At 51.3% G+C, this 26,987-nt stretch overlaps 2 protein-coding genes across 2 annotated transcripts in view; one reads left to right on the top strand and one right to left on the bottom strand.

The window, feature by feature from the left end:
• Positions 1-280: 280 nt before the first annotated feature.
• Positions 281-4,668, top strand: hpda (4-hydroxyphenylpyruvate dioxygenase a). The gene is made up of 11 exons (XM_080014284.1): positions 281-364; positions 465-507; positions 611-693; positions 824-913; positions 1,026-1,132; positions 1,638-1,715; positions 2,430-2,592; positions 2,690-2,761; positions 2,903-3,025; positions 3,118-3,234; positions 4,491-4,668. The coding sequence occupies exons 1-11, from the start codon at positions 284-286 to the stop codon at positions 4,593-4,595; spliced, it is 1,062 nt and encodes a 353-aa protein (XP_079870410.1). The 5' UTR covers positions 281-283; the 3' UTR covers positions 4,596-4,668.
• Positions 4,669-8,139: 3,471 nt separating this feature from the next.
• rnf43 (ring finger protein 43) overlaps positions 8,140-26,987 on the bottom strand; it is a gene marked incomplete at its 3' end in the record, with an annotated part of 74,340 nt that continues 55,492 nt past the window's right edge. Inside the window, exons 3-9 of the mRNA XM_080014104.1 lie at positions 12,598-12,672; positions 12,304-12,438; positions 11,367-11,468; positions 10,843-11,010; positions 10,648-10,750; positions 9,049-10,566; positions 8,140-8,165 (exon numbers count right to left, since the gene is read on the bottom strand). Coding sequence (XP_079870230.1) covers positions 8,140-8,165; positions 9,049-10,566; positions 10,648-10,750; positions 10,843-11,010; positions 11,367-11,468; positions 12,304-12,438; positions 12,598-12,672 — 2,127 coding nt within the window. The remainder of the gene's footprint in view (positions 8,166-9,048; positions 10,567-10,647; positions 10,751-10,842; positions 11,011-11,366; positions 11,469-12,303; positions 12,439-12,597; positions 12,673-26,987) is intronic.

Here is a 26,987-nt window from a genome sequence, read left to right as displayed (position 1 = left end):
AAAACAGCGGCGGTCCAAACCTCTCTCTCCCTTCTCTGGGCCGCGCATAAAAACAAAAAAACAAAACAAAAAAAAAAAACGCAGCGAAAGCGCGGTGGCTGTAACCGGGGACAGGCGGCGCGTACAGGCCGCGGCTCGGACGCAACTCCGACCGGTCGTCAGAGACGTCGGGAGGGAGGCGACGGGGCCTCGGCCGGTCGATGACGAGGCGACCGCCTCCCCCTCACAACGCCCTCCGTGTGTCCTCGCCCTCCTCCAGGCCGCGGCCTTCTACTGCAACAAGATGGGCTTCCAGTCGTGGGCGTACAGCGGCCTGGAGACCGGCAGCCGCCAGGTGGCGTCGCACGTGGTCAAGCAGGACAAGGTACGGAGACGCGTCCGAACCCGACACGCCGCACAAACGCGCGCGCAGGATTGGTTAAAGTCCCGTCAGCAAACCGGAAGCTGTTTGTCTCGCCCCACAGATTGTATTTGTGTTTCAGTCCGCCTTGAATCCGGGAAACAGAGGCAAGTGCTCGCCGAGAAAAAAAGTGGTTATGGGCTGGACCGGAGGTTCTCGAAACGAGGAAATGGAAATGTAAAGATGTTGTTTTTTTTATATTGTTATCAGAAATAGGAGAACACTTGATCAAACATGGAGACGGGGTGAAAGACATCGCTTTCCAAGTGGAAGACTGTGACTTTCTGATCAAGGTAATGATGAGGACTGCGCGTGTGCGTATGTGCGTGTGGACAGAGGGTTGGGGTTAAGTTCAGTCCAGAGATATTATCGTCTTTCGGGGGAAGCGACAACAGCGCGTGAAACTGTCCCTGAAACCGACAGACCGCGAAGGAACGAGGGGCGGTGGTGGTCAGGGAGCCCTGGGTGGAGCAGGACGACCACGGGAAGGTCAAGTACGCCGTGGTGCGAACGGTGAGTCGGGGAGGTGGGTTCACGCGAGGAAGAAAAAACGAAGAAAAACACGACGACGTCGCCTCTCGGGTGAACGTTTTCTGACAACCGAGAACATTCTGTCCCCATGCAGTACGGAGATACAACACACACCCTCATCGAGTACCTGGGACCCTACGAGGGCCTGTTCCTGCCGGGCTACAAGGAGCCGCTGTTCAAGGACCCCCTGCTGCCCAGTCTGTCAGTCCCCGACTCAAACGGCAGATTCGGTTCTCCCCCCCCCCCCCCCGTGCGACGGGATGGATCCCAACCCAAAACCACAAAACAAAACAAAAGGCTTCAGTTTGTGCTGAATTGTGGTGGTTGGACGCATCTTTTTTTTTTTTTAATTGAATTGGGTCGGAAACTTTCTGTTTAGTTTGGGGGGAAAAAATAAAAAAATAAATAATATATATATATATATATATATATATATATATATATATATATATATATGAATATTGATAGTTGATATGAATACTCAAATTGAAGGATTGCAGCTTTTTAAATATTATTTATTATTTTCTGTCAATAACACCGTATAGTTATCGTGATGTGATTTGAACAAGTGACTCCTCATCAGCTGCATTTCCTGGGGTTGCGGTGGTTGAAAGTGTCCCCCCCCCCCTTTCTCCTCCGACGAGGAGCGGGTTACATAACGCACCAGACTTCCTGTGACGCCGCTCTGTGCTTCCTCCCTGCGCAGTCCGCCAGGAGGTCTGAGCTTCATTGATCACATAGTGGGAAACCAGCCAGACGACCACATGGTGCCCGTCTCGGACTGGTGGGTGCAGTGCACGTACTCTGTCTGTCTGTCTGTGTGTCTGTCTGTGTGTCTGTGTGTCTGTCTGTCTGTCCGTCTGTGTGCCTGTGTGTCTGTGTGTCTGTCTGTCTGTCTGTCTGTACACACGCCGGGAGCAAAAGGACGAGCAAACATCCTCCCAGAGCCCAGGGCCCCACACAGCACGGCTCCGGTGTTTGCTTCGAGTAAAATATTTTCTATGGCTAATAATCGGTCCTAGAGAGACAGAGAGACGGATCGATAGATAGACGGATCGAAAGATAGACAGATCGATAGATAGACAGATCGATAGATAGACAGACAGACAGATAATGGAAATCTACAGTTTAAAATACCGGAAACAATATATAGAGCATACACACAAAATGCTGCAAAATACCAAGACAGAGAAGTTGAATACACATTATACTGTATACAATATCAGTATATATAGTATCAGTATTAGTATATAGTAATAGTGTATATATTATTTCCATACCCACTAACTCCAGGTTTCCTGAGTATTTCTTTCTTTTAAATTCGATACATCGACCGTTCGTAGTGAAGCGGGTCACGCCTTCAGAGACAAAGTAAACAAAGAAGAGAAGCGGGTATCGAACCAGGTACAGCTGTAGCCTCATCGACAGGTGCTTTTTTTTTTTTTTTTTCTTTTTCTTCCTTTCTTGGCTCTCGCCTCTTCGGCTCGACCGGCTCCAGGTATCAGAAGTGTTTGCTGTTCCACCGCTTCTGGTCGATAGACGACAAGCAGATCCACACGCAGTACAGCTCCCTCAGGTCCATCGTGGTGACCAACTACGAGGAGACCATCAAGATGCCCATCAACGAGCCGGCCCCCGGCAAGAAGAAGTCCCAGATCCAGGTCCGGATCTTCCCCCCCGAAAACCTCTCTCCGTCCACCCCTCCACCATCCCCCATCCCCTCCCCTCCACCCGGCCTGACACGTTTCAACTTCACAGGAGTACGTGGACTACAACGGGGGTCCGGGTGTGCAGCACATCGCCCTCAACACGACGGACATCATCCAGTCTGTGAGTCCGACGATCATCAGCAGATCGCCCTCAGCCGACAATTTTCTCTCCTCCTTTCCGCCCCGGCCTCCTGAACGTGGCGAGCGAAAGGCGAGTTCTTATGTCCCACGTGTTCTTCTCTGTCCCGTCGCCGCGATGCAGATCGTGAACCTGCGCGCCCGGGGGATGGAGTTCCTCTCGGCCCCGGACTCGTACTACCTCAGCCTGCGGAGGAAACTGGAGACGGCCAAGATCCGGGTGAAGGAGGACCTGGAGCGTCTGCAGGTGAGGCGGCCGCGACCTGACGGACGCCCCGGCCCCCGGTCTTCGCTTCCCGCGTTAAGTTGGGGTCCCGCTTTGTTGTTTTTCTCGTCAAGGAATTGAAGATCCTGGTGGATTTCGACGACAAGGGCTACCTTCTTCAGATCTTCACCAAACCCGCGCAAGACCGGCCCACCCTCTTCCTGGAAGTCATCCAACGGCACAACCACTTTGTAAGTTCCGCCAACCACGGCGGTTCCCGTGCGTACCCGAGCGGGGTGAAGGGAGTATCTCCGGCCGGGGGCGGCCATTCCCAGCGGTGGGCACAATTCATAGAGTGCGGAGACCGGTGGACGGTTCCAAACCTCGATTTAGTTTCACCGCCATCTTGGCAGGAAACAGAGCCTGAAGTTTCTAAGCCGGCGAACTATTCCTTTTCATTTGCGTTGAGCACGTCTGAAACCGTAGTGTTTGAATCGTGTGCAAAAAGGCTGAAGCGTCATGGTCTGCAAACGCCGCACACCACGCCGGCGAGCCTATCCCACCATGCATTGTGAGGACAAGACACCAACCGTTCCCCTCCTAATATCGTAACGGTTACCAGACCTTATCTGTCTTTGGTTGACTTCAGTGGAGTTTATGTGCAAAATTAGGGTTCAGAATTAAGCCATTTAACGGAAACCTTGCCGACAAAAGCAAAAAAGAAAAACAAAACCCCACGGACGATCCGCTGTGACTCGGTCCCAGACCCCTGGAGGGTCCGTCAACCTGTCCGGGAATGCTCTGCCGGAGATCACCAGGGCTATATTTGAGCTTGTATTACATCCAGTGCAAGGGCTCAAAAATGAGATTTACACACCAGCCGTGCGTGTCATTTCATTAGCCATTAAACAGCCGGCACAGAAGAGCCGCACCACCTGCTTCCAGCTCCCACCCCACAGGAGAACACCAGTAAATCTATCATGGGCGCAGATCGAAGGCTCCCCGCGCCCCGGCGGAGCGGGGTGGGGGGATCTCTGGATTGGGTTGCACCCCGTGGCACATTCATTCACCCACACCCGACCTGTCGGGGCAAGCCCCTCGCCTTCGCTCGGGCTGCCTTGGGTGGCGCAGATGAGAAGCCCAACCAATCAGAGCAAAGCCAGGATTGAAGCGTGTGAGCTCCTGCTCCCAAATTCAACCAGATACAGGTGCGAGATGCCGCAAGGAATGAGAATAAAATAGTGTCGCTGGTCACATTCTTCTTCCTTGTTTTTTTTTTGGGCGTACTCATATGTTGTTAGTGCACTGTGTCAAAACAACAACTTCAAACTAGTCGACGTCAACGGTGTCGTCAGGAGTAGAGATGTCTGCGGGTAAAAACATCTGACATCAACACGGTTCATCTCTTCGATGGTCGTCTATGAGAAGGCCCCGCCAGAAGGGCGCGCGTGTCTGGGGCGGTTTTCCCATGCGCGTGCGTGTGCGTGTGCGTGTGCTGTCTCTTCAGGGCTTCGGCGCAGGGAACTTCAAGTCTCTGTTTGAGGCGATTGAGAAGGACCAGGAGGCCAGAGGGAACCTGACCGTGGAGGGACAGAGCGAGGCCTTCTACTGAGCAAGACAACACCCAGCCCCCTTCCTAGACATAGATGTGTTGCTTATACCTGGGTTTGTTGAATTTAATAACAAACGAATAAAAGTCCTATTAAAACAAATCTCCACGTGTTTTTTTAGTTTGAAATGCACACATACACTCTATATAGATATGTTTATAACATATAGATGTTTATATATATATATTTATATATAAATGTTTCTTAATTATTATATGTTGTATGTAAATATGTTGTATGTAGATTTGGAGCTGTAACAAAAGTAATTTCCCCCTGGGATTATTTAAGTATTTCTGAATCTGATTCTGATTCTGATTCATACACACACATGTATACATGCATGTGATCCCATAATTGATCCTCTTTTTGTCTGGCAATTTATGAGAAAAATCGGAAGAATACATGTATTAGGGCCGGCACCCCAGGAGGTAGCGTGTCGTCTAGCAATCTGAAGGTTGCCGGTTCGATCCCCGGCTCCCCCTGCCGGCATGCTGAACCGTCCTCGAGCAAGGCACTTAACCCCTAATTGCTCCGGCGTCCATCGGTGTATGGATAATTGTAAATCGCGTCTGCTAAATGATGGGAGGAGGCATCCTGTCGAGAAAATGGGACTGACGTTGAAAAATAAACTGGGATTTGTGGTGTGATCCACCCGATGAAGGCGGTGTTATAGATTTCCTCCTTAACCTTTCCGCCAGCGAAGGGTGTGGCAAGATAAATATTCCAATTGTCAGTGCACAGCGAGTGTCCGGTGGAACCTACTGTGAAAGTACGATCTCACTTTAAATGCACAGAGCACCAATCCATCCCAACTGCTGAAATGTAAAAATGAAAAAGTCGAGACTGGAACGCTGGAAAAAGTACATATTCAGCACAAAGGGTATATTTCAAAATAATTTATTTGCATATAATTGGAATGGAGCCAGGTCGATACATCTGTGATGGCACTGGTTAGTTTCATATAGATGCATTCTATACACAACCACTGTTCTCAAACCTGGACAAATGGATAAATATATATTAGTAAATAAATATATTAGTGACGTGTCACCATATTGAAATGTTCTATTATATATAAAATACAACACTATTTCATTTCTGTTTTTGTCTTTCTCTTTTCATACACAAAGTATCCAAAATATACTGACACGCCCCTCACAGTTCTACAGGGACTGGACTCTATTTTTAAGGCAGTTTCAGCTCATTATTCTTGCACAACAGCAAACACAGAGAAAGATCTTATATGTCATAAAAAAAAAATAGTGTCCGATAATCAGAGTTTTGTGTTGACGCCACTGCTATTTTTTCTAATGTGGAAAATGGCTGAGGGCCGTGGGTCAGTTTTTCAGAATAATCTTTTGAAGCCAAAAGTGCTGCTTTGAATTCAGTCATTTTCCATTCTGGGCACAATAAATAACAGAGGAGCCAAACCGGGTGTTTTAGCTGGAGGACTGCTTTGACACATTCAAAAATGAGGTATAAGCAGCACGAGGAGTTTGGAAAAAAAGGTACGATTGTCCTCAGCTCTGATGGGAAAATGTTCTCCTCTTTCACCCCGACATGCTACTTCTTGTCAGCTTAAATACGTTTAATTGGTTTGAGATTTTGAGGAAAAGGGCGGGGAAGGAGGCTAAGGCGCGGCAGGTTCACGGCGTCGGAGACTTCTTTGGTTAGATAAGTGGGTTGGAAAGGCTGCGGCTTTTGGTTCACTGCGCAAGGAAGCGGGATCCGGGCGAATTAAGGCACGTACGGCGTGGGGAACATTTGCAAAACACAAGTCAAATCCGGGCAGCAACACATCGCATCACTAGAATACCTTCTACAAACACGCTTTCTGTAAATCTTCTAAGTGCTACCAGCTCCGTTGCAAAAAAACCCCAAAAAACAACCCCTAAATAGCTCCTTGTCTGGTGTCCGTGCCGAGCTGTCCGGCTGCCGGGAAGAAGAAAAGTCTCGTTTCACATTTTGTGAGCCTCGAAGAAAGATTTCACCCCAAGAGTTCCCATATGATCCGCATAGATATTATTTTTGTCCTTGTCATACAAACACACTCCCTCGAAAAATAGATTTTTTTTGGGGGGGTGGGGGGCATCCAATGGGACGCCATCTTTTGAGACACTCATTTCTCTGGAAGACTACTCTCCATGACTTCTTCTTTTCAGCCGAGCAACTAACTGAGGAGGGGAATGTGATTCAAGTGCTTACTTCTGTTCAATCTAGCTTTTAGCTGTCTGAATATAGACATATAATAAATGCATTGAGCTCAATTATGCTGATGGACAACATACATGCATAGTTACAAAGACGTCTTTTCGGGTATTTGCCAAATCTCAATCATTGTTTTCTCGTTTCCAGTGTTTGAAATCACCTGAGGCATCTCTCTCAGACATCGCTTTCTGGCCGTTTCAGCAATAAATAAAGGGAAAGTGCTCCCTGAGCACGACAGGCAGGTTCCGAGACGCTCCCTGTAAAGTCTAACCAGCATGGCTTGGCTCCAGCTCCATTATTGGATGAGAGTCACCGCAGCCGATGGACGACTGCAATGGGGCGGGCAATGGGGGGAGGAAAAGAAGGGATGGTCGCATTCCTCCTGAACACTCCATGAACAACAGCACTGAGGTCAAAACATAACAAGAAATCAATCAATTAAAAAAAAAAAAAAAAAAGTAATTCAGTCAAAAACGGTTCACTTTTAAAAGAACGCGAAAAACAAAATGAAAGACTCGTAACGAATCAAAAAAATCCAAAACAAAACAAAAAAAAAAAACATGAACAATTGTGTGGTGAAAACAGCTGCCATTATTGAAATATTGAATACAAGGCCCGTGTTGGTGGTTTGAGGGGTTCTCTCCATCCGGACGAGTCCGACGGTTTGAGAGAGAGAGAGAGAGAGAGAGAGAGAGAGAGAGAGAGAACAAACATGGCGTTCGGTTTACAGGAGCTTCACGGTTCTATTCACTACAGCAGTACCTTTGCGGACCCGACACCGGGGGGCGGACTATTTAGGAATCGGAGCTGAGGTAGGCGAAGAGAGAGAGAGAGAGAGAGAGAGAGAGAGAGAGAGAGAGAGAGAGAGAGAGGAGGTTCTCTCGGCTGAGACACAACGGAAGACAATGGCGGAGCGTGCAGAGCGAACCGCACGGACGAACCAGGTGGCCCCGGGGTCTCGCCAGGGAGCGCGGGGGAAGTCGGGGCTGAGATGTCCGGCGTTAAAGACCCAATTCCCTTCTCGTCCCGGTGTGTTCCGCCGTGGTCCACGTGAGAGCAGTCTGCCCCTCCCCGTCTCGAAAAAAAAGCTTGAAATTAATCTCGGGGACGAACGGCGACATCATGCACTCTGCGTTTAATGCGCTCCTCCATCATACAAACCCACAGATATGCGAACGTCACATCTTATGCATTGTTATCGGGCAATCAACGGCCGATTAAATACCCGGCTGGGGAAACGGGCGTGGCAGTGGGATGGCTGAGGAAGATGCGGGAGCGATGGATCGTCCGTTCCGACTCCTGTGTAGCAGCGCGACAGTTTTGGGATGTGGCGAGTTGTCACACGCCGGACTCCTCCTCTGATCCTGTCGACACAACAAGAGGCTTTGGTTATCGTGCACACATTCCGCGTGAAATTAACTCCTGGTTTATTGTAAAGGACCAAACCAAATATCAAATAGACTTTGAGCCAGTTTACTAGTCAGCACACACATTTTAAGATACGATAAAGCTGCCTTAATCCCCATGGGAAAAAGGAAATGATAATTACTTTTATTATTTTATTATTATTATTATTATTATTATTATTATTATTATTATTATTATTATTATTTTATTTTATTTATTTTTTAACCTGTGCTGTCAGCATGCTGGGCATACAACACACAGTATTTGTGTGCCATTTGCATCCAGGACAGAGTTCGTCTGCAAGAGGAGTTCAAGTTCTCAACCATTATTATTATTATTATTATTATTATTAATAATAATAATAATAATAATAATAATAATAATAATAATAATAATTACAGTAGCATTGTCAGATTCTAAATATCTTCTCAATTTTCGTCTTTTGGAAAATGTAAACGATATGGTCAGAAACCAACCTTAAAATGATCCCACATATTTTTGTGGAAGGGATGTCAGGGGAATTAACAAATAAAAAACACAGCTACATTTTGGAACTGACAATATATGTGTTACAAGGAGATCATTCCCAGGTCGGTTTCTCACCATGTTGTTAGAATTTTCCAGAACGCGAAAATACAGATAATGTAAAAAATCGAACAACGTGTTCACAATTGTTTAAAGACCAAAACATGGCAAGGTGGTTCTCCAAAGAGGGTGACTGGTGGCGGTTAAAAATTAAAAAATGAATACGTGAGCCACCTTCGGGGGTAAATGTGTGTGTTGACTAGGAAACAAGATGAACCTCAGGTTGACTGAGGTCCTACGTGCGGAGACACCCACCCTGACTGTGGTGATATTTGTGGCAGTACAAACAAACGTCCGCGCTGCAATCAGCAGAACGTCCGTGGTGGAACCTACACGGAGGCCTGTCCATTGAGGCCCCGGTCCCCAGGAGCTGTGGCTCCGAACGGGCCTGCTGTACGCGCTTCTGCCACACCACATGGGCCCCGCCACAGCAGGGCCAGTCCTCCATGCCCCCGGTGTCCAGAATGAGGGGCACGGGGAGCAGGGCTGGGGCCGGGGCCGGGCAGCAGTAGCCCGGACCCTGACCGTAGTGAATGTGAATGCTACAATCGTCTTGCAGGTCCAGGCTCTGGTGGAAGCGAACCGAGGGACCGTCGAGCACGCAGCCCCCCAGCCTCCCGCTCCTTCTGTGGGCATGTCCGTGGCTCTGATGGCAGCAGGGGGCCTGCAGCTGCAGGGAGACTGGGGAGACCAGGACAGGGGGTCCTGGGGGGGTGTTGGTGTCACAGTCCTGACCCTCTGTCCCAGAGCTTGGCCTGGGCTCTGTGGGGTTCGCTTTGAGGTTCACTTTGGAGCACTGGAAGGGGCTGTGCTTGTGGGGGCATTTTGGTGAGTCCGTGTCTGGCTCCGGGGCCACGGACGCAGCCTCAGCGGGAGCGCCCTGCTCCTCCTCAGAGCCCCCCCTGCCCGGACCCTGGCCGGGCTCCCCCTCCTCATAGTGGTGGTGCCTGTGACGGTGGTAGTGGATGTGGCTGAACACAGTCTGCGGCTGCTCATCGGGGCAGCCTGGTTTGTTCACCACAGAGTCCAGGGACCTGGGCCGGGCCTGGGACCCGGCTTCCAGGCTGTTCCTGCGGTGGGTTCGCCCCGGGCTCGGCCCGTAGTACGCAAAGGGATCATAGTCGCTGCTCAAAGAGCTACGGAACGTGGAGCAGCTGCCGTAGACCCCCTCCAGGGAGACGTCGGTGCAGTTGAGAACCGAGTCGCTGGAGGATCCGTGGCAAGGCCCCGAGCTGGAGTCGCTAGCGGGCCCGTCGGCCAGATAGCCGCTGCGCTCCGTGCGGTAGCTGCCGCCAGAGCAGCTTCCATCGTCCTGCCGGCTGTGCGCCGCCGCGCCGTGAGCCTGTGCACCGGAAGAGGCCGCGTGTGGCAGTCTGGAGCTGGAGGCGCTGCGCTGAGCCGGGCAGGACGAGCGATAGTTGTGGCAGGAGTGACGGGGGGCGTAGTGGTGGGTGGAGGTCTTGCAGTTGCCTCCTGTCCTATGGGGCCTCCTGGGGCCCTCTGCAGGCAGGTGGTATCCACAGCCAGGGCCGAGGGGCCCGCTGGTGACGAAGCGCAATGTTTGCGTGTCCATGGGAGACGAGCCGCTGTAGTGGCCCAGGGAGGGGTAGGGTCCGGAGGGCCCCCGGGGGTAGTGGGGCCTCAGGGAGAAGGGGATGGCGTGCTGGGGGAAGGGGTGGCCGTGAGGGCTGCCGTAAGGCTGGGGGTGCAGGAAGCCCTGGCTGTGCTCTGGAGTCTGCTGGAGTCGGTTTCTCTGGGGCTGACGTTCTGTCCCTGCAAAAGCACAGGATCAGTCGGACACACAGAGAATACACACACGAAGGAGTCACGACGGGATCACTTCTGGTTACGTACCCATGATGTTGTGCATGCAAAGGGGACAGGTGTGGTGCTGCAGCAGCCAGGGGTCCACGCAGTCTTTGTGGAACTCGTGAGCACAGGAGATGATCCTCAGATCCTTGGGGTAAGAACACACCACACAGAACATTCAAGGACAACGTTCTCCTACATTCTAGCACAGTTGTGTCTCCATCCGGCCCTCCGGCCTACCTGTCCGTCCTGGAATTCCTCCAGGCAGATGGCACAGACGGGGCTGGAGTTGGAGCTCGCCGACCCCCAGGCTCCGCGCTGACGCTGGGAACCCGAGCAGAGCTGGGAGCTGTAGGTTTTGGTCTCCAGACGGTTGATGGCTCGCATGGTCTGCTGATGGGCTGAGTCCTGCGCGCATAGAAGCAAATCGGAAAACGTAAGTCGCTGGAAAAACCTCGGCACATTTTGCCGCTGTCAGAATCCCTTCCCAGTATCTCCAGTTCCAGCACCAGCACCGCTCGCCTGCCAATTTCCCATACAGGCTATGTAAGTACAGGGTCAGTGGTCTTTGCTGCCCACGTTGTAGTTCACAGCTTTGAGCACCAAGGCTTTTGTCATCTTTGTTTTGATCATTTAACTCCAAGTTATTTTTCTTTCCGCGGCATCCTAACTTGCCAACTCATGCAGTCATGCTCTCATACTTGGGAACGCACCGCAGGCTCAAACCAGCAGCGTTTAAATGTGGGGACGCCGTGTTCGCTCACCCAGGTTCTGTTGGACTTGCACTTGTAGCGGAAAGCAAAGATCAGAACGATGGTGAGGATGGCCAGCACGATGGTGAGCAGGATCCCGGCGTCGTAGTGGGGCTGCGGGCGGAGAGGGGAAGGGAGAGAAAACAACCTGACGTCGGGCGATCTCACGTGCGGCCCAGGGGCGCCGACGCCCGCCTCACGCTCTCCCGCTTCAACCGATGGGGAAGCAGCGACGCCAAGACGCCGCTTCCTTCCTGCGCCGAGTCCAGTGACGGCATTAATGCCAGGCAGCTGTTTTTTGGCAGGTTTGAAACGTGGCGAATTATCGCCGTCAACTCGACGAATGAATGCGATTAACAACTCGACGAATGAATGCGATAAATAAAGCGATTCATTATTTGAATCATTTCACAGCCCTAAATATATACATATTTCTATATGTTATTTTTCTGATGTGCACATCGGTTTCTCTGCGGGTTAGCCAGAAGCCCCATTTCTTTATTTCTACTGAAGGCATTTTGGTCGTAGATCTGTTTTTCATCTCTCCAATCTGTTAAAGTAGGTGATGGATGAGCAGCTATCAACCCACACCTGAAACAACCAGCTCCCATCACTCGCCAAGTTCCCATTGGCGAGTGATTACCACTAAAGCACGAAGAAAACACTAAACTAAACGCAACACTGTGCAGGTATTGGTCACCGATAGAAACGCATCTTCAACGATGAAATCAAGGAAAAGAACGTCTCATTATTATTATTGGCAGAATATATCATTGAATATATCATCAGAATGCTTCTTTAACGCTAATGCAGCGAGTCAACCATCAGGATTTGCTCATTGGCACGAACAAGAGTGAAGTCTGCGGGATCAGTGCATGGACGGCGCAAAAAGACGTGGCAGAATTTTTTTTTGCTTTCTGAGCCTGGAACGGGACAGGAAGCTGCTTACCCATTTGGGTGGCTCCACCATGATCTCGATGCGGACCCTGGCCTCCTCGTTCTTGTTGACCAAACCCATCAACTCCTCCGCATTCTCAGCCTCGACCAGCACCACCGGGTGGGGAAGGGAGTCCGTCTCACGCAGCTGTGTCGGCGCAGCAGGGCGGCATCAGCGTGGGGCGGAAAGGAGGACGATCCGGCGGAAATATAGATGTAGAACTTTGCACCGTCACACAGACACACACACACACACACATGTTTTGCGCTCTTCCCTTTCAGGAAGTGTCTGTGCCTTCATACTGACCTCAGCGGCGGCGTTGGCGTCGTCGGTGACGTCGAAGATCACGGCCTCCGCTCCCCTCTCCAGCGCCAGACGAGCCTGAGGGAGACAACGGAGGAAGACCCTGAGAAAACCTCAAAAACTCAAGAAAAACCCGAGCATGGGAAGGGGAGAGCTCGCCGCATTTCTAACCGCCACCACTAGAGGGCAGCCACGACACAATCTTGCCACAAAATGCAAGCTCCACCTTTTGCCGGCCGGTGTTCAACTTCAATTCTGATTTATTACGAAAAGTGATTTGGTTAGTCTGATACCTGTTTTTGGGGGACATCAGGAAGGGTGGTTGTGGTTGGTTGCAGTACAGGACGAGTCCATATTTTGAAGGACTGTGTCCTTGACAGTGTTGTGGCTCAGGCTCGATCTCATTTCAAGAACAAAACACCACAATTTAAATGTAATGATGTAAAGTGTATGAGTGCGTGTGGGTCGGTAAGTGCGTGGTGGGAGTGCGTTTGCGCGCATGTGTGTGTATGCATGTGTGTGTGTGTGTGTGTGAGTGTGTGTATATGTATGTATGTATGTGCGTGTGTATGTGCGTGTGTCTGTGCGAGTGGGTGAGTGTGTGTGTGTGTGTGTATGCATGCGTGCTTGTGTGTGCCTGCATGTGTGCATGTTTTTGTGTTTGTGCGCACGTGTGCATACGTGTATGTGTGTGCATGTGTGTGTGAGTGCGTGTATGTGTGTGCGTGCCTGCATGTGCGCATGTGTGTGCGTGTGTACGTGTTTGTGCGCGTGTGTGCATGCGTGTATGTGTGTGTGTGTGTGTGTGCATGTATGTGTGTGTGTGTATGTGTGTGCATGTGTGTGCGTGTATGTGTATGTGTATGTGTGTGTGTGTGTGTGTGTGTGTGTGTGTGTGTGTGTGTGTCCCTGATCCTCAGGTGCTTTGGAAGCAGCAACAGGCAGAATGAGGATGAAAAATGAACACGACTCCTTTGATCTGCCGTCCAACTGTGGCGCAACTGACGCGTCAGACGGTGACTGTGCACACATGGAAGTGCGGTATGGCGCGGCGGGGCGGGGCGCAGGGCAGGGCGCGGTGCGGCGCGTCGGGGACGTTACCTTTATCTCTGGTATGTGGAAATACGCTTTACCTGGGGGATCAAAAGTTCCCTGCCCATGATGTCCTTTTAATGGAGGCCGTAAACGCAGTGAAGCCTGCGTCATCCCAGTGGGAACAGCTTTTTAAAGAGCGAGCTCCGGCTCGGAGCCGACTAACCACGGTCAGGATATATCATGAGAGATTTCCAAAACGACTGTTGTGGTCTTATTATGTCATCTCAGTATTAGTGGAGCTGCCGCCGCAGAGTGGTCGCTGGCCGAGGTCGGCGCCCCAAACCTTCTCAATCCCAGCCACAGGCGGAAACGGCCCAGCAAACGAAAAGGGAACCACGACATGATTACTGGGAGCTATATTTAACTTTTAACAGCCACATTAAATCCCGAGTCAGACTCTAACAACACAATTAAAAGAAGTGCCAGCGTGAGGCATTTTGTTTGGGCTGGAACACAGAACACAGCGCTGCGCTTCACACTCGTCCCGGCTTCGCGGCCGCGAGCGCGAGGGCCGTCCGTCTGGAGACGCTCGCTTTCATGGATCTCCCTCTGGAAGGTGAGGCCGCGGGTGACGTGGTGCCGTCCCCGAATGTCCAGACATATATTTCGCGTCGACAGGGAGGAGAACTACAGAAGAAACAGAGTTGTGGCGCTGGCGTTGACTGGCACAAACACTCTTGTGTTTGTGCCAGTGGGGTCAGACTTTTTAAAGACAAAATTCTAATAGAATTGAAGAGTTATTTCTGGACAAGTCATCTCTTTTTTTAAATCAATAATGTATTTCAGGTGAATGATGTACTGTTGTGACTGCACACACACACACACACACACACACACACACACACACACACACACACACACACACACACACACACACACACACACACACACACACACACACACACACACACACACACACACACACACACACACACACACACACACGCACCTAACCGACAGTGGCCTTGCTGACACAGATTTGAAATGCAAAACACACGGTGACAGAGTGAGGCCGGCGTCATGCGATACTCCTGCCCGACATCAAACATCTGCGGTGGATGGAGCTGAGGATGAAGATGGTGATGATGAGGTTAAAACGGGCCCTTCCCAATCCAACGCCAAGTACCACGTCGGCCCCCGGCGCCGAGCTCATACGTCGACTTCACACGGGACCATCTCGCTCGTTTCCTCACGGAGGCGGAACCCGCACACGGAAGAGTCCGCGCCTCTGATCCAGAGTCCGGAATGCGACAGATATTTTTTTGGTGGAATCATACCGACCTCACATTAAACCAGTGACAGGTGAAGTGAATAACATTGATCATCTGGTTCCAATGGCACCTGTCAAGGGGTGGGGGGGTATCAGGCAGCAAGTGAACGGTCAGTTGTTGAAACTGATGTGTTGGAAGCAGCATAAGGATCTGAGACACTTTGACCAGGGCCAAATTGTGATGCTAGACGACTGGGTCGGAGCATCTCCAAAACGCCAGGTCTTGTGGGGTGTTCCTGGTATGCAGTGGTTACCACCTACCAAGAGTGCTCCAAGGAAGGACGACTGGTGAACCGGCGACAGCGTCATGGACGTCCAAGGCTCAGTGATGCGCGTGGGGAGCCAAGTCTAGACCGTCTGGTTCGATCCCACAGAGGAGCTACTGTAGCACTAATTGGTGAAAAAGTTCTTGCTGCTATGATAGAAAGGTGTCAGAACACACAGTGCATCACAGCTTGCTGCATATGGGAGCAGTCAGAGTGTCTGTGCTGACCCCTGTCCACCTCTGAAAGCACCTACAATGGACACGTGAGTGTCAGAACTGGGCCATGGAGCAATGGAAGAAGGTGGCCCAGTCTGATGAATCACGTTTTCTTATACATCATGCGGATGGGCGGGGTTAGGGTCTGATCCGATGGAGCATCGGATGCATGTGCTGGAACAACAAGCCTCGATCCTTGGGGGCCCCACCTCGTAACTTCCAGGATTTAAGGATCTGCTGCTAACGTCTTGGTGCCAGATACCACAGGACACCTTCAGAGGTCTGGTGGAGTCCATGCCTCCACGGGTCACAGCTGTATTGGCGGCACAAGGGGGAGCTACACAATATTAGTGGGTGTTGGTGGTGGTTTTAATGTTGTGTGTGTGTGTGTGTGTGTGTGTGTGTGTGTGTGTGTGTGTGTGTGTGTGTGTGTGTGTGTGTGTGTGTATGTATATATATATATCTATATATATTCAGTCAAACCGAAGTTAAGACATATTAAGGGCCCGCAGACACCCTGATACACACTGATACTGATAGATGAACAAACTCCTCCAAAATGTCTGTCTATCCATCTATCCATCATCTATATCTCATTACCACCAGCAGCCTTTTAATCACAGCTAATCCAGGGTAAACCCGGCACACTGCCAGGGACGGCCCGCTCGCTGCTTCCTATTTACCTCTTTGGCGGTCGGGCAGCGAGTAGTGGCGCTCTGATGTCTTCATTTCGATCAGAGGCGGGGCCAAGGTTTCACCACACTCCCAGTTTGTCACGAGGGAGTTTTTATGTGGTGTGGAAACTTCCACTCATCTGGCAGCCGTGACCCAAAGTTATGGAGGGAAGGAGATGGGGCAGAAACGAAGGTAATGCACGATAACGTCCAAATGCACACGCACGCGCACGCACGCACACACACACGCACACGCACACACACACACACGAGAGAACCCTCGCAAAACATCTGCTACATTAATTGACCAGCTATGATTACAGGACTATCTTCAGAACAGGACGTCGACACAGGATCTCTACAACCTTTGACTTTTTCACAGATTGTACAACGACCGTTTTACATCTGCACAAGATAAACACGTGTGTTAATTTTATGTTTTTTTTGTTTTTCTCTCAACGTGTCTTATTTCACACACAATCCCACGCAGTCCTCGCGTGTCCCAAACAAACCAGAAGGTCTGAGGTGTGAGACCGAGAGAGAGAGCGAGAGGGAGAGAGAGAGAGCGAGCAGTGAGTGGTGTCGTAGTGAGCGTTTAAAGGTCTAATGACAGTGCAGCCTGCAGGACCGAGGCCCACGCTCTCCCCACCCCGCCCCGCCCCGCGACACACCGCACAGCCCAACGAGGAGCAGGCGGGTGGCGGCGGAGGTGGGAAGTCCAGGTGGAGAAAGTAAAAGTCCGTCCCAGGCGCGGTTTGGGTTCTGGACAACAAGCGGACCGAGCAGCCACACGATACTTTATGAGCGCGGACGCTAAGAGGTCGATGGATTAAAAAAAAAACAAAAAAAAAAAACTAAAAACAGGGGGACTGGATTGTTCACGACTCCAATTTCTTTTTAATAATAATAATAATAATAATAATAATAATAATAATAAATAAATAAATAAATAAAAGGTTCTTGATTTGGAAACTGTTTCCAAGCAATGCCCCAGAACGTTTTTCTTACGAGACCGCTATGAGGGGAGGGAGCAGGTCGTCCTGCGCCAGGTGCGGACTCTGCTCTCTGAGGGTTTGGAGTCAATGCCGTCACTGGAGCCTAATCGCTTAATAATAAATAGTTTGTACCTGAGGAGTCTGTACGTGTCTCGTAACAACCCCACGGGCTGTCTCGCACACATTTAATATACGTGTGTGTGTGTGTGTGTGTGACTGCTGGTTGCTTGCCACTGGCTGCACTGTGGTTGAGTTGGTTGGAGTAGGGAAAGGTGTGGCCCCGCTGGGTATATCTATTACTCACAGTGCTGCTTTGATGTGGAGCAGCAGTGCGCGCACCCGTGTGTATGTATGTATGTATGTATGTATGTATGTGTGTGTGTGTGTGTGTGTGTGTGTCTATGTGTGGAAGCGGGGGGGGTGCAGAGGAGCTGGCATGCCGGGACAGGTATAGAGACTCTGCGATCTCAGGAAAGCACTGCACTGAGCCTGAGGGGGCTCAGTTCACAGGAGGTTAACACTCTCACGCACGCACGCACGGGCGGGCGCACACACGCACACACACACACACACATACACACACACACACACACGCACACACACACACCTAACCGACAGTGGCCTTGCTGACACAGATTTGAAATGCAAAACACACGGTGGCAGAGTGAGGCCGGCGGCATGCTATACTCCTGCCCGACATCAAACATCTGCGGTGGATGGAGCTGAGGATGAAGATGGTGATGATGAGGTTAAAACGGGCCCTTCCCAATCCAACGCCAAGTACCACGTCGCCCCTCCCCCCCTGCCGCCGAGCTCAGACGCCGACTTCACACGCCGACTTCACACGGGACCATCTCGAGTCCGGAATGCAACAGATATTTTTTTGGCGGAATCATACCGACCTCACGGCCCGGCGCCATTATGTCCTGTGGCCTGGTACCGGTGGTTGGAAAACCCCTGTTTTAAAGGGCAGCGAAACCGTCTCTAGTTATGTTCACATTTTAAGTCTTGACTGACAGACAGTCTAACTGACAAAAATGCTCTTTAATATCTGATACATTTCTCCAGGAATTTCACTGAAATACAACCATTTTATACCTCATACTAGAGATAAACGGAGCTTTACAAATGTTCAAACGCTCAAACTGCTTCAACTCTGACTGTGACCTTCCAGTTTGAGTCCTGAGGATCAACTTGGGCTCAAAACCTCTATTTGAAATAACCTTTAATTTTAATTGTTATTGTTATTAACTGTATTGCGTTTTATTCGTCATATTTTTCATATATATATATATATATATATATTTATTTTAATTGTTCATATTTCTGTCTGCCCTCAAAGGTTCTTCTAAATAAAGTTTATTATTATTTTTTAAATTAAAGGCCGCCTTCTGTCACGGCCACTCCCGGGGCACCCACCATGATGCACGTCTCCGTCCCCACCAGCAGAGGGCGATCTTCAGAGCTCTGCCTGAATCAGTCAATTAGCGCTCCCTCTCCATTCGCCCAATCACAGCTCCCGGCCAATTGGCGCTCCCCTCTCCATTCGCCCAATCGCAGCTCTCGTTCAATTGGCGCTCGATCTCCATTCACCCAATCACAGGTCTCCCTCCCTGGTTGCCGGCGCTGGGAGTGCCCTGTAAATAACCGGGTCTTGGAGCAACACACGGTCAGCAGAGCTCACTCACTGTGCGGAGGATCCATCTGTCCTGCATTTCTAACTTATTGTTTCTTTTCCATCTGGACTTCTGCTCCGGCTTTGTTTTTGTTTGCGCTCGTTCGACCGCGTCCGTCTGTGCCTGGGTCCCCGGGAATAACAAATCAACAGGATAACAATCTGAATAAAGCCACGTTCGCGTGGATCGCGGCGGATGGGAGACGGCGGCGCCCTGTGGCGTCAAAGTTTCAATATTTTAACTTCTCGCCCGTCCTCCGCCACGGGATTACAGCCGGATATTACGTGGCCGCGACGTGGAGGGAGCCGGAGCAACATGGCGGATCAAGTCCGGTGCAGATACGGACGACGATGACACCCGGAATTATATGATCGGAGCAGATGGTTTTGCCGTCCCCCACTGAGCCCGTTACCCCGGTCCCGTCTGCTCCATCCGAGCGCAGCATTATGCAGTCATTCAGCTAAACCTCTATTGACCAAGAGGGCGAAGTTTTGCAGTTTGCGTCGACTGTGTCCCGATGGAACCTGGACTCGGAGCACACGCCGGGCCTTTTTTTTACCCGGATCCCACTTTTAGACGGACCCCGCTGAAAGTTCCCACGTGAGACACGCGGCGGCAGAGGAGGCGTCGTCCGATCGGAGGAGGCGTCGTCCGATCGGAGGAGGCGTCGTCCGATCGGAGGAGGCGTCGTCCGATCGGACGCGATCAACATGTCGGGAGGAGATGCTACTATAGAGCTGCTGGTTTGTTTCTGTTCTGAGCTCCGACGCTCTGGTTCGCCAGAGTATCAGTGTGTTGATACATTCCTATAGAGCTGATGGGATTGGGGAGGGGGGGCAGAGAGAGGGAGGGGGAAGAAAGGGGGGGGGGGCGAGGGAAAGCGAGAGAGCGAGGGGGAGCGAGAGGAAGAAGGGGGGAGAGGGAAGGAGGGGAGGGAGAGAGGAAGAAGAGGGAGAGAGAGAAGGGGGAGAGAGGGGGAGGAAGAAGGGAGGGAGGGAGAGGAGGGGGAAGAGAAGAAGGGGGGAGAGAGAGAGAGATAGAGAGAGAGAGAAATAAATATTTATTTACAAGTCGTTCAAATGAAAACATCTTGTTCCAAAAAAACGTTTTAATTTCACGTCAGGGAGGGAGGGGGGGAGAGAGAGAGAGGGGGAGAGGGAGAGGAAAGGAGGGAGGACGGGCGGGGGCAGCCAATCAGAGTCCTTCCTGGACGTCCAACAGACAGATAATGTTGTTTTCATAAAGCATCGTGTTATTTAATCAGGCTTGTAAGTGAGCTCCCCCCCCTCCCCCAGCGTGTCGCTCCCTCCCTCCTTTGTACTACACAACCCCCGCCCCCCCCCCCCCCACGCATCCTCCACCCCTCTCCCCCTCCCTCCCATCATTCCTGCCCCCCCCCCCCACATCTCATTCAACAGCTCTTGTAAGCCTGCAGGAATTCATTCTTGGAACAGACCGAGCAGCGAGCCGTGTCTTTCTGAACACACACACACACACGCACACACGCGCACACACACGCGCGCACACACACACACCTAACCGACAGTGGCCTTGCTGACACAGATTTGAAAGGCGCGCGCCTCTGAAAATGTGGCGGGTGAAGAGGCGCCGAGAAAATCCAAACCGCCCGAGCCGCTGCGGCCTTGAGCAGGTACGTCAGTGAAAGGTGTGAAGGCGCCCGTTTGAAGCTCCAGTTTTCGACTCGACTCCGTTGAGGATTCCAGGGGAAAGAGTGTAATAATACAAATTAATGCGACGCGTCAAAACACAAGGTCGCGGTACAAAATCTTCTAGAGATCTATGCGCTGCGTTCAAGTTTAACTGGGGGAAAAAAACAACGACAACCTGCTTGTGAAAAACCACGAACTTGAAAAACCCGGGTCGGTAATTCGGGACGTAACAATAAAAACATGGCGGCATACCAGTTCGCGGCATGATATTACATTTATATTCAGTTATATAATTATTATAAAGTGTGTGTTTGACATCTCCATGTGTAACCCCACAGAGGTGTCGCAGCGGGGATGGTTGGGTGTTCCGTCTGGGCCTGAACCTGGCTGGCTGTGCTAGGCGCGGGGCTCACCATGTGGCCCCCTTCGTGGGTGGCCTGTCATCCCACCGGGCGGCCGAGGTACCTGCCCTCTGACACTCTCGGTGCACGGGGTGCTCGTCGCTGGGGGGTCGGGCTGTGGGTGGGGGTGCTGTCTGCCGCCCTCTGTTCTGTAGTCCGCATGCTTGGCGGCTGGGGGCTGACCAGGGGCCTGATGTGGGCGCAGAGCTGCCCAACATGGTGGAGGCGCATGGCGGACGCATTGCGCCCCTGGCTGATCGCTGTGGGTTGGCTGCCACCAGGTACGGGAGGTGGGCGCACTGGGGTGCGTTTGGGTCCGGGGGGAGGGGGTCCCCGGCCTGCTGCGCCCCTGGATCGATTCGGTCGCGACTCGCCTATCTCTCCCAGTGCCAAAACGCTACTCTACTCAGCACATACACCACACAATAGACCGAGGGCTTGCGGGATGGCGGGGTGCAGGTATAAAGGCGGAGGGCCTGTAAACCTGGCGGCCTGCCGGCATCGCCGGGGGGGTGTAACATCGAGGTGCTACGTGTATGGTCACTTGACACTCATGCCAGGCGGGAAGCCTGGTCGGCTGTGGTGGGAGGGGCCCCCCCCCCTTGTGTGGGGCGTGGGTGGGCGTGGGGGTCTTGCCGGCCCGCCCATGGGCCGTGCTCCCTGCGACTTGGTCATGCTCCTCGGGCTGGGCGCGGGGGTTGCTCCACGGCCCTCTGGCTTCTCTGGGGGCCCGGGGGTCTTCCGTGGCCACAGGGTGGGGTACACGGGGATCTCCTGCAGCCGGGGGTTGTCCGCGGGGCTGTGGAGTTCTGGAGGCTTCGGGGCCCCTTGTGCTGCTTAGAGGCACCGCAACATAATACCGACCTTCTACACCAGTACCAATGGGGATTAGTCATATACACTCACCAGTGGACATCTTACACACACACGCACACACACACACACACGCACGCACACACGCACACACGCACGCACACACGCACACACGCACACCTGCTTGGAGTGCACCCCAGTAACCGGGGGTGCTTTCCTCTCCTTTCCTCCCTCATTTACTGCCATAACTTTGACAGGAAGAGGCCACGGGACCAGTTATAGTTCCAGTTTTCCTGGACCTAATTCAGTTTTTCAATACATGTTGTCGTCCAATGTTTTTGTGTAAATGTTGTTTGGTTCAATTTTCTTCCCCTCCAAGAGGGGGAGAATCACCCGTGGTGATTCTCCCCCTCTTGGAGTAGTGATCAGTTGTTTATAGACCCAAACATGATAAATAGTTCTCCAAAGTGGAGGGTTGGTGGTGGCTCTCCATAACCAAAACTGTGCTCTTCTCATCCCACAGGTCGTCCACAGGACAGAGTTATTGCAGCTGTTCTTGATGATTTAAGAATTAATAAAGAGTTGCATTGCAGGTTGAGAACTTGAACTCCTCTTGCAGACTAACTCTGTCCTGGATGCAAATGATATACAAATACTCTGTATGCTGTGTTGTATGGCCAGCATGCTGACAGCACAGGTAAATAGAAAAAAAAAAAAAAAGTGTACAAAGCAGACAAAGCTGAAATGTAACGATCATCAAGTTGCCTTGAATGCAGCACGAATCTCTCTGAGACACACGAGGTGTTGGTAACGCACGGCGAGATTCCACCCAACACACGTCCATTTACATTTACATTTAGTCATTTAGCAGACGCTTTTATCCAAAGCGACTTACAATTGTTCAAACACCGACGGACGCAGCCATCAGGAGCAATTAGGGGGTAAGTGTCTTGCTCAAGGACACTACAGCATGCTAGCAGGAGGAGCCTGGGATCGATCCAGCAACCTTTAGATCACTAGACCACCAGCTCTACCGCCTGAGCTACCATCCCCACGTCCGGCAGGAGCTTTAAGGGGGGGGGGGGGGGGAGAGAGAGAGAGAGAGGGAGAGAGAGAAGGTAGCGAAATGACAAAGACACAGAATAAGTGAAAATCATGTGTTTGAGACGACGGAGAGGGAGCGATGGAGGGAGAGGAGGAGGACAGACGGCGATGAAGAAAAGAGAGGGATAGGATCAACAACGAAAAGGAGGACCTCCGACCTCCCGCAGCGGTGGCGGAGGATGACCCCAAGCCTTCCAAAAGTATCACACCGATGTTTCTACTGAAGCCGTATTACATCAGTACCTGCTGTGACTGTAAATGTGCTGAAAGTACTCGTCACATCCGGCACCCTGATATAATGGCGTCTACGGTACCTCATGCTGCAGACAATTTTCATGCAAAATGAAGAGAGTAGAGAGAAATTAAAAAAAAATAATATATATAAATATATATCGTAGAAGATGTGTCATGGTCATTTCCAGATGTATACAATTATGATTTCGTATTCCTGCGATCCCTGCTTAAAACTGGATCCCGCCAAAACCGCCGGAACCCAGGCTGATCTGCCTGACGTAACCGTACGACGAAGAGGAAGAGGAGGAGGGGGAGAGGAAAGCGTAAGAGCCGTCCGAGCCCCAGGTCTGCGGCAACAACCACGCGACTCCAACCCGCCAACCTCTCCTCCTCCATCACATATCCCAGCCCCGCCACACCGCACCCCACCCCACTGCACCCGTCACTGCCCCCGATGATGGGGGAGGGGGAGGGCACGCCCATCCGGCAGCCGGCGGGGGGTGGGGGGAGATTTCTCCCGGCCGCCTCGCGATGGAGGCATTCTAATCGTGGCAATTAGGCGGAGCGCGATATCATCTGGGGCGCTGCCTGTCTTCAAAGCGCGGCGCGTCGCTTCTATATTAAGGCCATGGCAGGACCCCCCCCCCCGCGCCCCCATCCCCACCCTTCCCTCCCTCCCCGCCCGACGGTGCCTTTGAAGTGACGGGCGAGAGAAGTTCGAACGCCCGGCGACGCAGACACTTTGCACTGCGGGACGCCGACACGGAGGAGCGCGACGCTCTGCTGGTGCAGGGGTGGAAAGTACGAGCAGTGCATGACTGTGCGTGTGCGCCTACCTAATGTGTACCTACTTATGCATATTCCGTTTAGAGACAAAACAACCCGATTTATATTTATGCATATTAAAATCGGGGACTGGATCCATCAAATTGCTCATTGATGATTCACTCGATCCGTATCCTAAATGACCTGGATCTGCAGGAATAGGCTCTGTTATATCAGGACACTGGATATGTCAACTGTTACTTTAAGTACAAGTACTAATATACTTTCACTTTGAGTAGGAATTTTAATGCGGTACTTCAACTTTCCCTGTCAAGTGGAAGTATCACAGCAGTATACTTTCAAGTAATTGTCATCAGGGTATTTGTAGTTTTACTTCAGTAAAATGTCTGAGTACTCATACCACCACTGCCCTTGTGCGTATCTCTCACACACACACACACACACACACACACACAAAACCGATATTCCAACCTCTTCTATTTTGGAGCAGCGCTTCCCGCTCGGCGGCTCTCACATCTCACTGTTTGCGTATAAAAGCTTTGCGGCCGTGCTGTCGACAAACTTAATTTGGACTCAGACCACCAGCAGCTCAATCCTCCGTCCTCCAGCGCTGTAATTACAACACAACAATAACGTCCCGGAGAGGAGAAAAAGCCGTGCGTGCTCCAAAAGATCTTAGCGTGCCTCTTATGTGGTCACGGAGCCGGGCAGAACATCGGCCACGGCTCCTTTTAAACCCGGAAAGGACCTAAAAAGGAGGCGGAGGCCGCAAACTACCTAACACCAACATTTAGAGAAGGGAGGCTGGGACGGAAAACAAGTCGAGTTTCTGCGAGAGGAGGAGACGCTGGGGGGGGGGGGGGGGGTCTCCGAGGAAGCGTTGGATGGTCAAACCCCGCCGGAGGTCGAGCGCTTCCTCCGAGCCCCCGGTCCTATCTGTCCTATTGGTGCTATCTGTCCTATTTGTCCCATTCGTCCTACAGTATCAGTCCTATTTGTCCTATCTGTGCTATTGGTCCGAGAGCATCAGTCCTATCTGTCCTACCTGTCCGATGGGTCCTACCTGTCCTATCTGTCCTATCGGCCCTATTTGTCCTGTCTGTCCTATTGGCCCTATCTGTCCTATGTGTCCTATCTGTGCTACTGGTCCTATCTGTCCTATCAGCCCTATTGGTCCTACAATATCAGTCCTATCGGGCCTATTTGTCCTATCTGTCTTATTGGTCCGAGAGTATCAGTCCTATCTGTCCTACCTGTCCTATTGGTCCTACCTGTCCTATCTCTCCTATCGGCCCTGTTTGTCCTACCTGTTCTATTGGCCGTGTCAGTCCTATGTGTCCTATGTGTCCAATCTGTCCTACCTGTGCTATTGGACCTATCTGTCCTATCGGCCCTGTATGTCCTACCTGTGCTATTGGTCCTACGCGTCCTATTGGCCCGACTCTGCAGGACTGATGACAGCGCCGGACGGAGCTAAACAAGGCTTCGGGTCACGGCGACGCCTGTTCAGCTGCGACCCGGCGAGCCAACCAGGACGCGGTCACATGATCCCGGAGAAGCCGCGGAAAGTAGCAAAGTAACACTGTAGGTTTTGTTTATATATCAACAATCAAAGAGGAACAAATAGGAAACAATCCACTGGTACTAATCAGATTGCGTTGTCCCTACGACTTTCGGCCGATTCCGTGACGGCAGAGGGTCGGCCTCCATCAACCACTTCATTCTTACAGTCAAAGTCACTTCGTCGAGGAAGTGGATATGACGAGTACATTTATTTGTACCACTTTGAGTACATTTCATTTTGTCATACTTCCCCGATACTATCCTTCTGGGGGAAAGGAGTTCCCTGTGTTCGACCCATCCTAGTATCTGAGGGATCTAGGACCTGCGGGAGCGGAGACCAACTCCAGATATCGACCGGTGCCTTGCTCAGGGGCACCGGCAGGAGCGTCTAACCACCGCATGCATGCCTTTACAGGTAACCCCTGCAAGTGCATTGTTTCACTTCAACCTATGGAAGAATTATTTTCTCTAGAATGAGCTGTTCCACAGACTACGACTTACTCTAAAAGATGCCGTAAGTGATCTTTGGCTCCGACATGCCGTGTATAAGAGAATTTGAAGGCTCATACGTTGAAAGGAAAATGGAACCGTCGTTTCATTTTCTCTTTCACTCGAACGGAAATTCAAGTTCCAGTACGTATTAGCATTTGCCGTTAAAGTTACAAAAATACTTCATATAGGATACAGAAAGTTGAGAGCAAAACATCCAGTTTTAACATGACTCAAAGACCACTTTATAATTCCTATTTCTAGTTTCTAGATGAGAGGGGAGGGGGGGGCGAGAGAGCGAGAGAGAGAGAGAGAGAGAGAGAGAGAGAGACATCACATTAGAAAAAGGTCAAATCTGTAATTAAATAAAGCAATGACAGACTTGAGGGACTTTTCCTTCTATTCATGCTGAAGATATGTTTATTCACCCCTGCCTTGGGGCTGAGGGCCGGGCCACACGGCTCTGGCTCACTGAATGAAGGCTTACTGCTTGTTTGGACACAGCGATTAATGGAGATTTAGTCTATTCTCTGGCTGAGCCCTGTGTTTCTGGGACCCTGGGCTGCCAGTCGCACAAGTCTGTGAAGTCAACTCTCCTCTCGGCGAGGGGGAAATGTTTAGCTTCGGCTAAGCCTGGTATGCGCAGCTCTCAAACAGTTTGGATACAAACTATGAACTTTTGGGCATTTCACCTAACTTTGGTAAATGTGTACACAGCTACACGGCGGGAAGCTCACATGCATAAACAGAGACTGAGGACACAGTGTCGCCTCTGATGCTTGTCCGGAACACGTGTAGATCCTGTCCGACGGGGATGGCACTGGGAGTCCTATCTGGGGATGCGCAGATTTATCGGCCGCACTTCGGTATCGGCCGATAGTCGCCTTGTTGACTGCCACCGGCCTGTTCATCCAGTGTTCCCTGCGTAAAGACTGTACTTGGGCCCATGTATGTTAACGGCCGCCAAAGTATATATTTTTTAACACCAGCCACGATTGACTTTGGAAGGCTCGGACACGGCTCTCTGCAGCGCTTCGAGCGGGAAGTGATGCTGCGTTTAGGGGGAACTGGGAAAACTATAAGCGATGCAAAATTGTTATATCGCGTCGGCATCGGCCCGGAATTTCCCAAACGACGCATCC

The sequence above is a fragment of the Zeus faber genome (assembly GCF_960531495.2).
Source record: "Zeus faber genome assembly, chromosome: 14".
NCBI lineage: Eukaryota > Metazoa > Chordata > Actinopteri > Zeiformes > Zeidae > Zeus > Zeus faber.
Note: the sequence above shows the minus strand (reverse complement) of the source record. Positions and strands in the feature narration are given on the sequence as shown.

Excerpts from the sequence above, each read along its gene's own strand:
- hpda (XM_080014284.1), top strand. The coding sequence starts at position 284 with ATGGGCTTCCAGTCGTGGGCGTACAGCGGCCTGGAGACCGGCAGCCGC. Across the intron at positions 3,026-3,117 it reads AGGACCTGGAGCGTCTGCAG|GAATTGAAGATCCTGGTGGA; the intron begins GTGAGGCGGCCG and ends TTTCTCGTCAAG. Across the intron at positions 3,235-4,490 it reads TCCAACGGCACAACCACTTT|GGCTTCGGCGCAGGGAACTT; the intron begins GTAAGTTCCGCC and ends CTGTCTCTTCAG.